Source organism: Pteronotus mesoamericanus, unplaced genomic scaffold (assembly GCF_021234165.1).
Source record: "Pteronotus mesoamericanus isolate MK-2021 breed Mesoamerican mustached bat unplaced genomic scaffold, CSHL_Meso_final contig_557, whole genome shotgun sequence".
Lineage (NCBI taxonomy): Eukaryota > Metazoa > Chordata > Mammalia > Chiroptera > Mormoopidae > Pteronotus > Pteronotus mesoamericanus.
Window position 1 is genome coordinate 5,482,314 of NW_026555200.1, and position 16,828 is coordinate 5,499,141.

Consider the following 16,828-nt stretch of genomic DNA (forward strand, 5'->3'; position numbering starts at 1 on the left):
CTTTATTTTTCTTCATGGTACTTGTCACCAAATGACATCTCAGGTGCACAGCCTACGTTGTGTTTATCATGTCTCCTCTGACTAGGATGCAGCCCCATGCAAGCAGGGGCCCGGTGACCTCTGACACAAAGCAAGCAAGCAGTAAACTTCCTTGAGCGAGCTGCTCATAGGAGGACATCTCCGCCCAGATGCACCACAAGCACCTTGTGGGACGCTGCACCCTGCACCGAGCAAAGGCCTGAAGACCCACGGGCCCTGGTCAGAAGTCTGTCTTCTTCCCCGACGAGAGTAGAGGGCTCTTTGGTGACCTCCCATCCCCAAAGGAACCAGCATCTCCCTGTAGCCCTGGCCCGGTGGGTCAGCTGGTGGGAGCGTCATCCTGTACACGAAAAGGTTGCAGGTTTGATTCCTGATCAGGACATACACTGAGGTTTGGGTTCGATCCCCAGTTGGAGTGTGTACGGGAAGCAACTGATCGATGTTTCTATCTCCCTCTCTACCTTCTTCTCTCTCTAAAACCAATAAACATATCCTCAGGTGATAAACATATCCTCAGGTGATGATTAAAAAAAAAATTGCTGTAAACAGTACGACTTGCTCACGTTATTTCTATTTTGGAGGTAGTTTAGTAAAGGGATTGAGAACTCTGGAACCAGTCTCTGGATTAGCATCCAGGTTCTACTGCTTACTAGTGTGTCCCTTTCAGCAAACTACTGTGCGTAATTTCTATTAGCCTCAGTTTTCTTATCTGTAGAATGGGGATAATAATACCAACCTTGCTGTGCAAGCTAAGTGCTAAGCACATATAAAGAGCTCAGTAAGTGTCAGCTGATACCATCATCATTCTCCGTGTCTTGGCTAAAATGCACAAAAGGAGTGGAGAAGGGGCCCGGGAAGCTATGCTCCCGCCAGGCTTGAAGAAGAATCCTGGTCACAAAGTGGTGGTAGCAACTGTCTACCGGGAAAAAGTGAGCTTCGGTTCTGAGGCCTGTCACAAAGAAAGAAAAGGTCAAAAAGCCCTGGCGAGTGTGACTCAATGGATTGAGCATCGGCCTGAGAACCGGAAGGTCGCTGGTTCGATTCCCAGTCAGGGCATGTGCCTGGGTTGTGGGCCAGGTCCCCAGTCAGAGTGCATGCGAGAGGCAACTGATGGATATATCTCTCACACATCAATGTTTCTCTCACTCCCTTTCTCCCTCCCTTTCCCTCTCTCTAAATATAAATAAATAAAATCCAAGGAAAGGAAGGTCGGTCAAGAAGATGAAGACGAGGCCAGAGGTGGCGCTCCCCACGTTGGCTTATCTTTCCATGGTCCAAAGGAACTCAGCTGAGTTCTCCAAAATCCGCGCCTTGTCTGAAATTCCTGATTCCTCCCTCCATCCATCTTGGTCCCAAGCCAGAATCCAAGGACTCAATTTTTCTTTACTCCTTCTCCGTCCCCACCTCCTTTATATCAAACTGATCATTCGAAGGGGGTTAACTTAGACCCTGGGTATTTCTGATGTCCGCCCTCCTCCGTTCCCACCGCCCCACTCCTGGAGAACAGCAGCAGCCTCCGCATTGGTCTCCCAGCCTGCGGCCACCTTCTCCAAATCCACCTTCCACACCCCTTGCCAACCATCTTTCTACTCCCCTAGGATCCCTCAAAGGCTTCCCACAGTCTTACTGGGAAGGTCCAAACTCCTAGGCATTTCTGAACACCCTCCAAGACCTGGCTCCCACAGGCAAAATCCTGCCTCCCATCCCACTGATTCTAGCTCATTCCTGCGCTCCCCAGTGTCACAGCCAGTTCCAAGCGCCCTTCCCCTGGCAACTGCTGCTCGGCATAAACATCATTTTTTCTTCTAAGTCTCTATCTACTAAGACACTGCTCTCCACTAAGACACAGTCCCTTCTTGTTTTGGGTATTTTTTTTTTAATGTCTTATGCATACCTCCACAACAGCACTAAGCATCTTGCACTGTTACTGTGGGACTCCTCTCTCCCTCTCTATCTCCTCCCCCAGTTAAAGTATGCTTTAAGAAAAAGGACTGCCTTTCTCTTAACCTACCTAACACATTGCTGGGAATATACAGGAGCTTTTTAAAAAATGTTTGTTGAGTGAATAATACTGGAAGGGCGAGAGTCAGTACCAAAAAAAGACTGTAAGTTGGATCATTATCATGAATGCATTCATGAAAAACAACACTTCTACAGAAAAACTGCAGATCAAGCAGGCATGTTAGAAGGATATTTATAAAGAAGCTGGGATGAATTTATTGCCAGTTGTTAAGCCGTAAAATGTGGCAAAAAAGAGCTTCTGGGTCTGGAACGCTGGGTTTGAATTCCAGCTCTATCAGTTGTCAGCCAGGTCACGGACGGACAAATTACTTAACCTAAATCTCAGTTGCCTCACCTATAAAAGAAGAGAAAGCGAAGGTCCTCCTTGATTGCACTGTTTTCTCAAATAAGACAATGGTTGTGAGGTGCCTGGCAGGAGCAGGCTCTTAAAGCTGTTAATAGATGTCGATCCCTTCACACTGAACGAACACAACTAAGAAGTCCAAGGTCGCGTAGTCTACATGTGAGAGGGAAAACTTAACACTCTTCTAAAACCTTGACCACACCCTAAATCCCAGCCAGCCATCTTGAAGAGGAACTAGGTCAGAAAGATTCAGCAAAAAAAGAAAAAGGGTGGGGGGGGGGGCGAGAGAGGGGAGCAAATCATTTCAATGCAATCTCATCATCACAGTTGACAATCAATTTCAAAATACCTGCTCTACTCACAGCGTCACTTTGGTGCATGAAAAACAGCAATATGAGCAGGGCACAGAATGAATATAATGTAAATAATGGCGCTGTGGAACGCAGGTTCGTGAGGAGAATAGACTTAGTCATGGGTCTGCTCTGGAGAGCGATGGACTCCCTGAAATGTGCTGTACGTGCGGCAAACAGCAATGAAGGTAACAAGCACTCCGAGAGCACAAAAGCAAAGTACGAGAACTCAGGGTGATCTGCGAGAGAAACCAAAAAGTGTCAGAACGTAAAATCTTCTAGAGCTACCAGTCTGGTTATACCGGTCTCTATTTTTCATGGACTGTATTCTCATACATTCTCATTTTGTTAAAATATGAAACTCTGCCTTACCTAATTTCCTACTGAAAGACCACTGTCTTGTCTGTTTTCACCCTAAGATGTATGTTTGAATTTTAAGTAACATAAATATATTATTTTCTAACCAAGTGAATGTCACCTACCGTATCTGTGACAAAAGTTTCCACCAAGAGTAGCAATACAAAGGCAAAAGCTTTGGAAAGGTCTCTGTTGAGAACTGCTCACCCAATCCCAGAATTTTAAAAAAATGGATTGGGGGGCGGGGGAAACCTTAAGGAGATTTGGGGGGGGCGGGGGGAGGAATCAGTCTAAGTTCTGCTGAGAGTAAAATTACCAGTTACTGAACTATCCCTTTGTGTTCAGGCTAACTAATTTGTTGGGTGTGATTTTATATTAATCTTATATTAGTGAATTAAATTTTAACATTTATTTTAATATTCTGTTGACCTTGAAAAATGTGTTTCTATCTCCTCCACAACGATTACATTTGTCCTTATATGGTCACAAAAAAGTTAAACCTTCCTCAAGGACTGGATAAAGCGAAGAGCCACAGTTCAAATATACAGTATCTTTAACTGGTCTGTATGCTTTCCTGGTTTGAAAACAATTTCTTGGTGAAAACTCAAGTATGTAAAAACTTATAAACCAGGGCCAATTTAGAGAATGTCAATAAAAAAAAAGTAAAGGACTACTAGAAAACAAACTCTTTGCCTTAAGAGAAATCACTATTAGAACTAATAGTAAAGAAAAGGGGGGGGGGTGACATTTTTAAAAACTACATAAAACAAAGTGCTTCTAAGGGTTACTCATCCAGTTCCTACCTGAATATAAGAAACTGTTCAATATGACTCTAATTTAAGATCACATTCCTGATGGACTTGAGAGAACAAAGTCAGTAACACAGAATGGGCAATCCTGACTTTCCAAACAGCTAAGTATCACAACCAACAGAATTATTTGCTTCCTTCCCCACCTGACCCTTAACCCACCACTTGCATGCCCCATCCCCAGAGAATTTTCGTCCCAAAGTAAACACACTGACTACTCCATAGCTAAAACCGAAGCATGGGAGCTTCATGGTACAACCAGCCTGACGGGTGACTACTTTCCCGGTCCTGTAGGAAGTATTATGCCAACCAGTGGAAGAAATGAAGAGGTAGGTTGAGGGAGTGAGGCCAGCAGGGGTCCTAAGAGGGAAGCTCCCAATTTGTAAAAAGCAAGGGAAAAGTCGGTAGAATCCCAAGAAATTCCTTGTACCCTAACCACCACTGTTTTTATGACCATCTTATTAAATAACCTTTAAAACATCAAGAAAGGGATCTCTAAGATTTCCTTCAGAAACATAACAGGGGCAGTTTACAAAGCCATTTGCTTGTTATTCCATGTCTGCTACAGCAAAACACAAGTTTGAAAAGGACAAGAACAAGAAAAAGGCTGAATTAAAAAGAAGTATGCCAGAAGTCAGTGGTGGTCTGTTAAATGACTAGAATTTAACTGGAATTCACTAAGCTATTGAGAATATACATATTTTGTTAAATATCAAAGAATCTGTCTGTAGACCACCCCCCAAAACAAACGTATGTTTAGTCAACTTACACAATAATACAGCCACATATACTTGGGTTTTCAAACACTTCCCTTAAAAAATACACCCATACATTCTGATTTCATCCAAAATTATTCTTTAAATCTCTGCAGTAACACGCGAGCGCACGCGCGCGCGTGCACACACACACACACACACACACACACACACAATTTAACTTGATATAAATCTAGTCCTTCTTTTTTAAATACCCCGAAAAAAGAATGAACGCCTCGATATGCTCTCTTCTTCAGACCCTAAAAGAAGACTCGAAAAGAAGCAAACGGAGTTAAGAATGAAGACAGAAGGCAAGGAATAAAGGCGAATACAACCGGAGACCCTCTCAGAGACTTGCTTTATTCTTGGAAAATGTCATCTCCGTTTCTTTCCCAAGCCCAAAGACCAGGCTCCACTGGCGTAATATCACCCTTGTCCAAGGCGCCAAAGAGTTGCCAAGTAATCTGCCAAGGTGTCCCCCAACCTCCTCACCTCATCAGCGCTCAGCTCCTCCATCGCTTTCCTCTTAATGGTGAAAGGCGTTAGGGCGAGATCCTTCTGTTCTTGAGACCAGGGCGGGAGGAAAGTGGACGGTGTCTGTAGGGCTGTCTGGTCCCCCGAACGGGGGAGGTTTCAGAATTGCATAGTCAGAGGTTAGAAAATAAGAAGGCGAGGCACTGAACTGCCTTGGCGTCGGTCACTCCAATCGCCCCACAGGCTCCTACAGCTGCTGGTACCCTGAGCAGCCTCCTTTGGCCGCCACTACTGCTGCTACAGGGTTACCTTAAGGCTCCACTGACTACCCTCTGCCTCCCAGGTTACCCAGACTGAGCTAGGGCTCCAGCTCGCCTCGTGCCCCAAGCCTGGCGTGCCTGCGTCGTGGTGGCGGCGCGGCAGCTGCGTTTCCTCCAGCAGATCCTGCTCTCCTTCCTACCCTTTATCCCCGGCGGGAACTGTTCGACTGCAGAGTGGACGCCCCGAGGTAGGGCGACCCCACAGCCGCCCAGGCAGAGCCCTGCACAGAAGGGGCAAGCCCCTCCCCTCCCAAAGCAGGCCGGCCACGCCCCGCCTCCACGCCGGAGCCCGCGCAGGGGGGAGGAGGAGGACCGGGCTCGCGATGCTCTAGCAGAAAGAGTAAATCCTCCTACCCCTCCACCCCTACTCTAATCCCCTCGCCCCAGCAAGTATTATTCATCAAAACAACAAGGCGGCCATCTTTGAAAGGGATCACGTGACCCCGCCAGGGAGGCGGGGCTTCTGGCCCCCAGGCCAGGTAGCCAATAAGCCGCGGCCGTGCACCGCCGATTTCCTCTCGCTTGCGTATCCTCCCGCCGCACCACCCCTTCCCGAGCCGGAGCGCGGGGAGGGGGAGGGGCGAGCGGGCCTCGGGCTGGAGGGCAGGCTGGGCGCGGGGCGGGGCGGTGCCATGGTGACGGCGCGGGGTGACGGGCGCCGTGGGTTGGGTTCAGGTGGGCTGCCGCTAGGGCAGCGCTGGCGAGCGAGGGCCGAGGCAGCGAGGCGCGAGCCCGAACCGTGTTGGGAGATGGGCCAGGCGGGGACTCCCGCCCACGACTCGGCCCCTTAGCGCCTCCGTTGTTCGCAGGCGCTTGCGATTTAGCGGCTTCCAAACGCCCGGAGTGTCCACGATGCCCACCGAAAAGAAGTTAAGAGAACACGGAAAACGCCTCCTTTTGTGGGGCCAGCGTTCTCTAACACACGGACCGCTCACATTCTGAAAACGTCTTTCTACACCTCCTCTGCAAAGAAAGCCCGTTGGGAAGAGAATTCCAACACAAGTAGAACTACATTTCGAACTATTTTGGAAAGAGAGTTTCTGATTTGGTTTCTTTTGAAGTGTGTTGCAAACTGATGGTAAAACGTGAGAATATAAATGGGAGACACCCAAAAAACTTTGAGGCGGGTACACATATACAAGGAAGGCTTTTGGAGTCAATAGAAAAAAAAAAACAACCCAACCCTCTTCAGGCAAGAATACACATTTTTAAAAATTGGGATATAATTGACATATAACATATTTTAGGAGTGCAGCATAATGATTTTATATATATATATATATATATGTTTTGAAGTAATTACCACCGTAAGTTTAGTTAACATCCATCAGCACACGTTCTGGTAGTTAAAACTTTTTTCTTGTGGTGAGAACTTCTAAGAATGATTCTCTTAGCAACTTTAAAATATGCAATAAAGTATTGCTAACTCCAGCCCCAGTGCTGCACAGTAAATCCCAGGACTTACCTTACAAACTGGAAGTTTGTACCTTTGACCCCCACCCCTTACCCATTTAACCCCACCATGACACCCTCACCACTCTGGCAACCACCGAGCTGTTCTCTGAAGAATATCACTATTTTATAATATACAAATCTTAATTGAACTGTCAACAGTATCATGCAATTTCTGATTTTGCCCCATAATGAAGAATATACTGTATTGGATGGTTTACTAAACGATAACTTAAAGATTGCATTCCAGAATTAAGAGTTGGGGTCTTGTTTTTTATTCTTGCTTAAAATAGTAACCTGACAGCTAGATATGTAAGGAATTTGTGAGTAAAATTAGACCACTGCTGGCTTTGCATATTATCTGCTCTCCAGGAAAGGAATTCTGTGTAAGCCAGAATTCGGACCCCTGGTGACACTGATGTTAATAGGTTCACTTCTTTTTTTAAACCTCACTACTGTCATATAACTCACATACCATACAATTCACCCATTTAAAGTGTACAGTGGTGAGTGCATGCACAGAGTCGTGTGACTGTCATCACTTATTCCAGAACATTTCACCCCAAAAGACGCTTCATACCTCTGAACAGTCACTCCCCACGCTCTCTACCTGCTTCTGAACAACCACTCACCGACTTTCTGTCTCTATGGGTTTGCCTGCAGACATTTCATATCAATGAAATCCTATATTATGCGGCCTTTTGTACCTAACTGCCTTTACTTAGCATGTGTTTTCAAGGTTCATCCATACTGTAGCCTATGTCAGTACTTCATTTCTTTAATGCCAAATAACATCCCATTGTATGGCTAGACCACATTTTGTTAATCTCTTCACCAGTTAATGGATATTTGGGGTGTTTCCATCTTTGGGCTATTATGAATAATGCTGGTATAAACATTCACATGCAAGTTTTTGTGTGGACATAGGGTTTCATTTCTCTTGGGTTTATACCGAGGAATGGAATTGCTGGGTTATATATTTAACTCTTTGAGCAACCTGGCAGACTGTTTTCCAAAGCAGCTGTATCATTTTACATTCCCACCATCAATGTATGATTCTAATTTCTTTGCATCCTCACCAGCACTTGTTATTGTCTGTCTTTTAAAATTATAGCCACACTAATATATGGTACATGAAGTGGTACTGCATTGTGGTTTTGTTTTGCATTTCTCGAAGGGCTACTGAAGTTGAGCATCTTTTCATGTGTTTCTTAGCCATTTGTGTATCTTCTTTGGACAAATATCTGTTCAAGTCCTTTGTTCATTTTTTCAGTTATTGTCTTTTTATGGTTGAGTTAAAAGTGTTCTTCATATATTCTGGATACCAGTCTCTTATCAGATATATAATTTGCAAATATTTTTTCACATTCTGTGGGATGTTGTTTCACTTTCTTGATGACCATTTGCGGCACAAAATTTTTTATTTTGATATAGTTCCATTTATTTTTTCTTTTGTCGCTTGTGCTTTTGATGTAATATATTCACTAGTACAAGGCATCTTTAATCATTTAATATTTGTCTTGGTCAATTTGTGTTACTATAGCAGAATACCATAGACTTCATGGCCTAAAAACAACAAAAATTTATTTCTGTTGTTAATTCCAAAAAAACTGGAGGCTCAAGGTCCAAGGTCAGAGTGCCAGCGTGGTCTGGTCTGGTGAGGGCCCTCTTCCAGGTCACCGGCTGCTGACTTCTCTTTGTGACTGAGAGCAGAGATTGGAAGCGAACTCTCTAGTAACTCTTATAAGCTATCATTTATAATGGAAGGGCAGATAGAGTGCTTCCCAGATAAGGGAAAGTTAAAGTTCATCATCACCAAGCCCTTATTACATGAAATGTTAAAGGGACTTATCTAAGAAAAAGAAGAAGATCAAAACTATGAACAGTAAAATGACAGCAAACTCACAACTATCAACAACTGAAACTTTAAAAAAATACAAAAACAAACTAAGCAAACAACTAGAACAGGAACAGAATCACAGAAGTGGAGATTAGCAGGGAGGGGAGCGGGGAGAATGGGGGAAAAGGTACAGGGAATAAGAAGCATAAATAGTAGGTACAAAATAGATAGGAGGTTAAGAATAGTATAGGAAATGGAGAAGCCAAAGAACTTATATGTATGACCCAGGGACATGAACAAAGGGAAGGGGGGAATGCTGGGATGTGGGGGGGGCAGAGCAGAGGAGGATAAAGGGGAGGAAAAAAATGGGACAACTGTAATAGCACAATCAATAAAATATACATACATGAAAAAAAAGAGAACTAATCTCATTCACCCCTGTGACCTCATCTACTCCTAATTACCTCCCAGAAGCAATACCATCACATTGGGGGAAGGGGAGAGAGTTTCAACAAATGAATTTGGTGGGGGGCACAAATGTTCAGTTCATAACAACATTCAAATGTAAGAGATTGCCTTTTCATTTTGTGGTTGGAGAAAGTGAAACTATTAAAGTTAACCTGCCCCAAGTCAAATAGAAAAATGATTAGGAAATACTGCTTCCCCTCAAATCTTTACCTATCACACAAATATCTGGCTAGGTATTATTTATAGGACATGATATGTAGCATATAGTGGCTGTTCAAAAAAATGTAAGCTGAAGTATTGATTGTATATTTATTTGTTGAGTAGCGATACTGTACAGATTAGGTCACAGTATATTGTTGGCCGTATATTCCTATCTAGCTTTAAACTTTTATGATTTATGACATTTGGATTTTCTGACATAGACTTGATTTTTAAAGCTGCCTCACTATTTTAAGGCTAAGAAATACACAGATATCTTTACTGTTCACATGGGAAGTCCACTCCCTCTTCAACTCTGAAGTTTAGTACTTCAACTCTAAAGTACTCTTTTCTACAAATATAATGTAATTTTGTAGAACCAGAAAGATTAGAGAGCAGGTGCCTTTGGTCATATATCTACCTCCCAGGGTCTTTTACGGGGACTCTCTCTAATACGTTTTCAGTGCCTTTTACAGATGTGCTTTAACCTAAGTGCTGGAGTTTCTTCCACTTCCCTTAGTGGAAGATTTCCCACAGCCTCACATAACAGTGTCCCAGCGGTCTTCTGACAGCCCATGTTTTCATTGTTTCATTCAGTTTCTTCCCTTGGGACATGACATTACCCACTTTGGACCATGCAAAATGATCTGCCCTTCCTTAGGAACGACTGAGCATCAGGGCCTAAGACAAATTAGTTCTTACAATTACCTGCCAGTAAGCAAAAATACTTTTTAATACTAGTTACAGGTAAAGGAGGGGACCACAGAACAAACTGAAACATGAGACTGAAAATAAAAGTATACTTGGAGCAGATTTTGTTATTGTATAAAGGAGGAAGGAACGTGTGCAGTGTTTTTCACTTGATAATAAAAAATACTCCAGAATGGCAAAGAATCGGAGCTGCACGTAGGCAGGGGTGTGCATCGCCTGCTTGCTCGGGGCACCTCGTCCCTGCTGCTGTGGAGGGGTGGCTGTCCCTGCAGACTACTGACATTGACGTGAACTGGTTTGTTCAAACCTAGGGCTGCCAAACTTCCCGACAGGTGGAGAGAAAGAAAAAGAAAAGAAAAATAAGCCTCCTAGTCCATTAAAAAACATTAGTATAGATAAATTCTATGACTTACCATCTTTCATCATAGCTTTGACTCAAGTGCCAGAATGTAGAGTTCACTGGATCAAAACTGATCTTCCTGATGATGTACAAAGCTAGATCTACCAAGCTTCCTGATTATCTTCCTTTGGCTCTACAAAGCCACCTACATCTTTAAGTGTATTCTGTTTTCTTTACTGCCATCAAAGGTCAACCCTTTGGATTTTGGATTCTTTCCCCTCCCACCTCCTTAAAGACTTTGGTCCAGGATTTGGTCACTGGACGCATACTGCCCTAGGGACACTAACTTTTAAAAGCCTTACCTTGACCCTACATCTCCTAAAGGCTATGCCTCCTTCCTTTCCCTTGACAGCAAAACACTCAAAAGAGTTGGCTTTGTATAATATCCTCGCTCCCTCCCTTACCGTTAAATCCAGTCTAGTCTCTGTCTGTACCATTTTGAGAAAATCCTCTTGTCAAGCTCACCAACAACCTCCATTTAGCCAAGACCAGTTCCATCTCTGGGCCACATGCCTATTGGCCTTCTCAGCAGCATTTGGTGCAGTTGAGCACTTTAGAAACATTCTCCCCTATATTGGCCCCCTGAGGCCGCACTCTCCTGGTTTTCCTTTTGCCTCACTGGAAGCTCGCTCTCAGGTCCGTGTGCTGCCTCCTCCACTGCACTTTAAATATTGTAGAGCGGCAGGGATCAGTGCTGAGTCCTCTCCTCTGTCAATACTGGTTCCCTAGTGCTCTTATCTCGTTCCATAGCTCTAAAGAGCCTGTCCAGAAAAAGTCCAGCCATCGTTACTATAACGAGAACAGTTTCTGTAACATAGATGTAACCTGGCAGCCTAGGAGAGTGGACTGGAATGTGCTGTGTGAACAATGATGACTTCACTGTACTAGTCATTGGCAGGGCAGGCAGTAGATGCCATTGACCGAGCATGGGACCGTGTGGTCATCGCTTTCAAAATTACTGAGTGAGTAGAGTGACAAATCTGTATTGAATTTTGCATTAAGCTTGAACTTACCTCCACGGAAACTATTTGGGTGATTCAGGAGGCCGCAGTTATGGGGACTGCTGACTGGCAGCTTCATCATGACAACATGCCCGCTCACGCATCACATCTCATGCAGAGTTTTCTGGCAAAACACCAATCACTCAGGTGACTCAACACCCCCTTACAGCCCCAGTTTGGCACTTTGCGACTTCTGGCTTTTCCCAAAACTAAAATCACCTTTGAAAGGGAAGAGATTTCAGACCAGCAATGAGATTCAGGAAAATACAATGGTGATTGGGAGAACTGTGTGAGGTCCCAAGGTGCCTACTCCGAAGGGGACTGAGGTGTCATTGTCCTATGTACAATGTTTCTTGTATCTTGTATCTTCCTCAATAAGTGTCTCTATTTTTCCTATCACATGGCTGGATACTTTCTGTCTGTAGCCAAAACCTCTTTCCTGAGTTCCACTTACGTGTCCAACTGCCTGGTTGCTTTTTGTCTGTGTTGCCTCCACAAACCTGCCCCTTCTCCCCACAGCCCCCAGAACAAATGCCATCACTAACCATCCAGCTGCCCAAGCCAACACCTGGGCATCTACAGTGACTCCTCCTTCCTTCACACAGTCTGTCAGCGCATCATAGTCGGTTCTGCTCCAAATAATCATGAACTTATTCATCTCTTTTCAACTCTCCCACAATCCTTGAATCCAAACCACCACCTCTCTGCTCCTGTTTGACTCATGTCCCTTTCCAATGTCCTCTTCAGAAAGCGGTCACCATGACCTTCCTAAAACATACATCACATCACATCATTCACCTGTTCGGAATCCCTCAGTGATGTGTCATTGTGCATTGAATAAACCCAAGCTCCTTATGAGCATGACCTGTAAGAGCCCGTGGCATTTGGTCACCCGTGCTTGCCTTGCCTCATCGTGTGCTACACTCCCCTTTTCCTGGGCTTCAAACCCTCTGGCCTTTACTCTTCAGTAAGACAAGCTCTGTCCTTCTCGAGGCCCTGGCACTCAGTGTCTCCTTTGGCTGATAAACTCTCCCCCCAGCTTTTTGTATGGCTGGTTCCTTCTTATTCTTTAGGCTTCAGCTCGGATGCCATCTCTTCATTCATACATTAATTCGCTTAACAAACATTTATTGAGCACTTTGCATCTTAGGCCCTTTTCTAAGTGCTGAGGATACCACATGTATGTTCCTCCAGGAGGCAAACACCCAGATAGAATTAAACATCCAGGAAGTTTATTTGGGGAAATGCACGTGAAGGATTACGGTTAAAGGAGAGGGTGGGGAGGGACTTCAGGTTTGATACAGATCTGCTACCTGTGAAAGAACAGGGGGAAGGAAGGAGCGTCAGACGAAAGAGTCTGCAGAAGCCGCCGTAAGAAAGTGTTTGGCCAAGCTGATGGGTCCCCTGAAGTCCAAGTTGCCCATTCGAGAAGTCCCGCCTCCTGCAGGAATGGCCTGAATTAGCATCGCGCCCCCTGCGTGGGGTCAGCTGTGGGAGGCCCCGCATCTCACAGACGCTGCGGTGGGTGCGGAGCAGAAAGAGGCGGTCGTCGACCCGCTACCCACGGCTCCGCAGGAAATCTGAGGTTTCTCCCCACCACAGAGTGTCTTATTCCTTGTATTTCCCGTGGAGCAGAGGGAACTTGAATGCCACTTCCAGCGACCAGCTCAGCTCCCTCTTGCCCAGGGCTGGAGGCCTGAGCTGACTGTGAATTTGGAAGTGCGTCCCGAGGGTGCTACACTCCGGGCCATCTGGCGTTTCTCTCTGATGCCCCACCTGCCTGCGTGCAAGCTCTGGTCCGCTCTCCTTGCTGGGATGAGCGAGCTGGGGCAGGCTCTGTCTCCGCGGGGAAGGCTGTGGTTGTCCCACTGCGCATTGACTAGTTACATATGCCTTATTGAGGGATGAAGTATCAGCTCCTTTTGTTAGCGATAAAGGTGATTTTTTAAAATCTCGACTTTTCTGTCTCCTAAGTCCTATTTCTCAACAGATTCCAAACTGAGAGCCTCCACCCCCACCCTGGAAAATCCCATCATGGCTATGAACGGGATGGACTAAGTCCATCTCTCCAAGGGGTTTACAGGCCAGGGATGAGGTCGCCCTCCTTGTCCGCTCTCTATCTGAAGTCCCCTGTTTAGTCCTTTCATGGCACTTATCAGAACCTGAACTAATCTCATTTGCTCGTTTACTTGTTTATTCCTTCCCCGCAATGCCACCCAGAGAACTAACCCCTTCGAGGTCAGAGTCCTAGTCTGTCTCTTTCATCGCTAAAACTCAGGTACCTAGAAAAAAAAATACATGATTCTTGCACAAATATTTATTGAGCACTGACTAGGTACAGAGGTGGAGGAGTGGAAAAAACAGAAACAGAAATCCCTGCCCTCCGGAGCTACATCCACCAGGGGAGGGAGACAATGAGCAAAATAATAAACTAAATTGTATAATATATTCAAAGGTAGCGAGTGCTGTGGATGAGAAGTAAATCCAACGAGAGGAACAATGCTGAAGGTGGACATTTCCGTTTTAAATAGGGTGGTCAGAGGAGACCTAACTGAGCAAGTGACGCTTGAAAAAGGACCTGAAGGGCAGGGAGAAGTGAGCCCAGTGGTTGTCGGTGGGAGAGCACCAGCAGCAGAGAGAGCAGTCAGGTGGCAGGTGGCCGGTATGGCCACAGCAGAGTGAGTGTGAAGAAAAGTAAGGTGCTCTGTGTGACTCTTCACTTTTAAGATGGGAGCGGTTGGAGAGTTTTGAACAGAGTCACCTGCTCTCCCTCATCTTCTCGCAGAACCACTCTGCCTGCTGTGTTGAAAACAGACTGAAGGAAAGCAAGAGTAGAAACCCGGAGGCCAGTTAGGTGAGAGGCCCACTGATCCAGGTGACAGGGGCTGGGGACTCGAACCAAGGCAGCAGCAAGGAAGGTAAGGAGAAGAGGCTGGATTCTGAATGTATTTTGAAGGAAGAGCCAGCAGAATTGGGGAGTGGGGTGTGAGGATGGAAAACACAAAAGTCAAGGATGATCCTAGCTATTAGTAGGAGGATGGAGTTGCCGTCATTGGGATGAGCGGAACTATGGATGGAGTAGACTTTGAGGAGAAAATAAGGAGTTCAGCTTGGGGCATATTAAGTCTCAAATTTCTCCTAGACCTTGAAGTCAATATGTCAAGTAGACGATCGGATATGTAGTTCTGGAGTCTAGGAGAACGGTCCAGGCTGGAGACATGAACTGAGCATCTTGGGCACATAGAGGACACTTAAAGGCATGAGATGGAATGAGGTCAACACAGGAGTGATGACAGCAAAGTCAAGGTTCTAGACTGAGCTCTGGGCTTCCAACATGAAGAAGCCAGGGTGGTAAAGGAACCAGCAAAGGAGGCTGACAGGGACTGGCCTTGGAGCTGGAGGAAAACCAGGTGACTGGAATCTGTTAAGTCCAGTGAACAAAGAGCCTAAAGAAAGAAGGAATGACCAACTGTTTTGAAGGCTGCGGACAGGTCACGCCAGATGAAGACGGCCTGTTAGCAACAAGCAGTTCTCGGGTGACCTTGAGGGCAGTCTTGTGGGGTGTTGAGGCAGAAACCTGATCAGAGTGTATTGCACAAAGAATGAAACTATGGACAACTCCCAGAAAAAGAGAAATAGGACAGTAGCTGGAGGGAAAAAGGGGAAAAGAGTTTTGTTTTTCAGACTGGGAGAAATAACATATCCTACATGTTAATGGGAAGTATGAGTAGGGAGGGGAAAATTTGAAGATTTATGAAAAAGTAGAGAGAATAACAACAACACTGTTAGATTGCGTATCCTATTGGTGTCTTCTTTGAATTCTTTACCTTCGAAGAAGTATATCCTTATCTCAAATTGGAAAAGGATATTTCCTCTTGAAAATAGTAGCCTTTTTTCCTTACATAGAGCCTCTAAGGACTGTTTCCTATTTCTGTTTACTTGATGTTAGCTATTCTCTAGATGTTTAATGTTATCCTTGCATAAAATGCTGCAGCCTGCCTGTGAAGGAATGTCTCACTGTGTTAGGAGCCCTTGCTGATGAACTCTAGGTGGCTTCTGGCTATAATCAGAGCTAATGCCTGTGATTGGCTTAACATCTCTAAAAGTTAACTATTTGAAATTTGTCTCTTTCAGCTCTTACTTGGGCTTAGCATCCAGAACTCCTCCTGCCTGGGGTAGGATTCGATTTCCCTAGGGTGAAACGGTTATGCCTAAGGTCAGTGGTTGTTTGATGCACTCAGCAGATGCGGTGGCCCAGGCCAGGAATGAAACCGGGGCTGCGGACCCAGGCTCTCGTGCAGTCTTGAGTTCGGCAACCATTCAGGGCGAGCCTGTGGTGTGCAAAGCCTGGCACAGGAGACAAAGACCAGCCGGTGAATCAGGACACACAAGGTTACTATCCCACCCAGAAGATACTTCCAGTCAAGGGGACAGAAAAAATACATACAGAACTCTACTACATGGTAGAAAGTGTGGAGTGTCGCCAAAGAAATTCACTGAAGAACTAGAGGAATCCACAAGAAACAAAGGTTACTACTCCCTCAGAAGGGCATCACTCTGACTCACTGAAACAGGAAGGCGTTCCGGCCGGAAACCTGTCAACAGCCTGCCAATGATCTCCACTTATGTCATTACTTCCCCGCATTTTAAAACGTGATCATTCATTTTTATAATCCCTGAAAAGTGGGAACGTTTTGACCCTACATTTCATTTTATAGCCAAAGGGACTGACTCCATACCTTTTTGCTAAAAAATTTTTCCATCAATATTACACTTAAAATTTTAACTTTACAAGAGTCTTGTTGAATTAAAGTTTAATTGTTTAAAGCTAATGAATAGTTCCATTTTAATAAAAAAAGATTTAGTATGTTTTTAATTAGGTGAATCACTCACCAACTCAATATTTATATTTCCTCATTAAGTAAAAAGAAAATTATTATCTGGAGGAAGCTCTACCGCTTGGCTATATTTTTATCATAGGTCACCTGTCTTCCTCTCTCTTATTGATAAACATGTCAGCTAGAAAGGGACATGGTGGAAGATAAACACCACACATGGAAGTAAATCAGTCACATCAGTTTTAGGGGGTTTGGGGAGAAAGGCGAGGTACATGGAATCACAGACAAAAAAATACTAATCGTGCCCTGGCTGGCATGACCCTGTGGGTTGGACGTCCTCCAGCAAAGCGAAGGGTGTCGGGTTTGATTCCTGGTCAGGGCACATGCCTGGGTTGTGGCTTAGATCCAATGGTTGGGGCGCACGCGAGAGGCAACCAATTGATGTTCCTCT

At 45.0% G+C, this 16,828-nt stretch overlaps 1 protein-coding gene across 2 annotated transcripts in view; it reads right to left on the reverse strand.

Annotated features, from left to right (window-relative positions):
- Positions 1–5,862, reverse strand: part of UBE4B (ubiquitination factor E4B) — a 95,274-nt gene extending 89,412 nt beyond the window's left edge. Inside the window, exon 1 of one of the 2 annotated variants that reach the window (XM_054579775.1) lies at positions 5,168–5,862. In XM_054579775.1, coding sequence (XP_054435750.1) covers positions 5,168–5,191 — 24 coding nt within the window. In that variant the 5' untranslated portion in view covers positions 5,192–5,862. The remainder of the gene's footprint in view (positions 1–5,167) is intronic. The other variant, XM_054579777.1, reaches the window with a different exon arrangement.
- Positions 5,863–16,828: the final 10,966 nt, after the last annotated feature.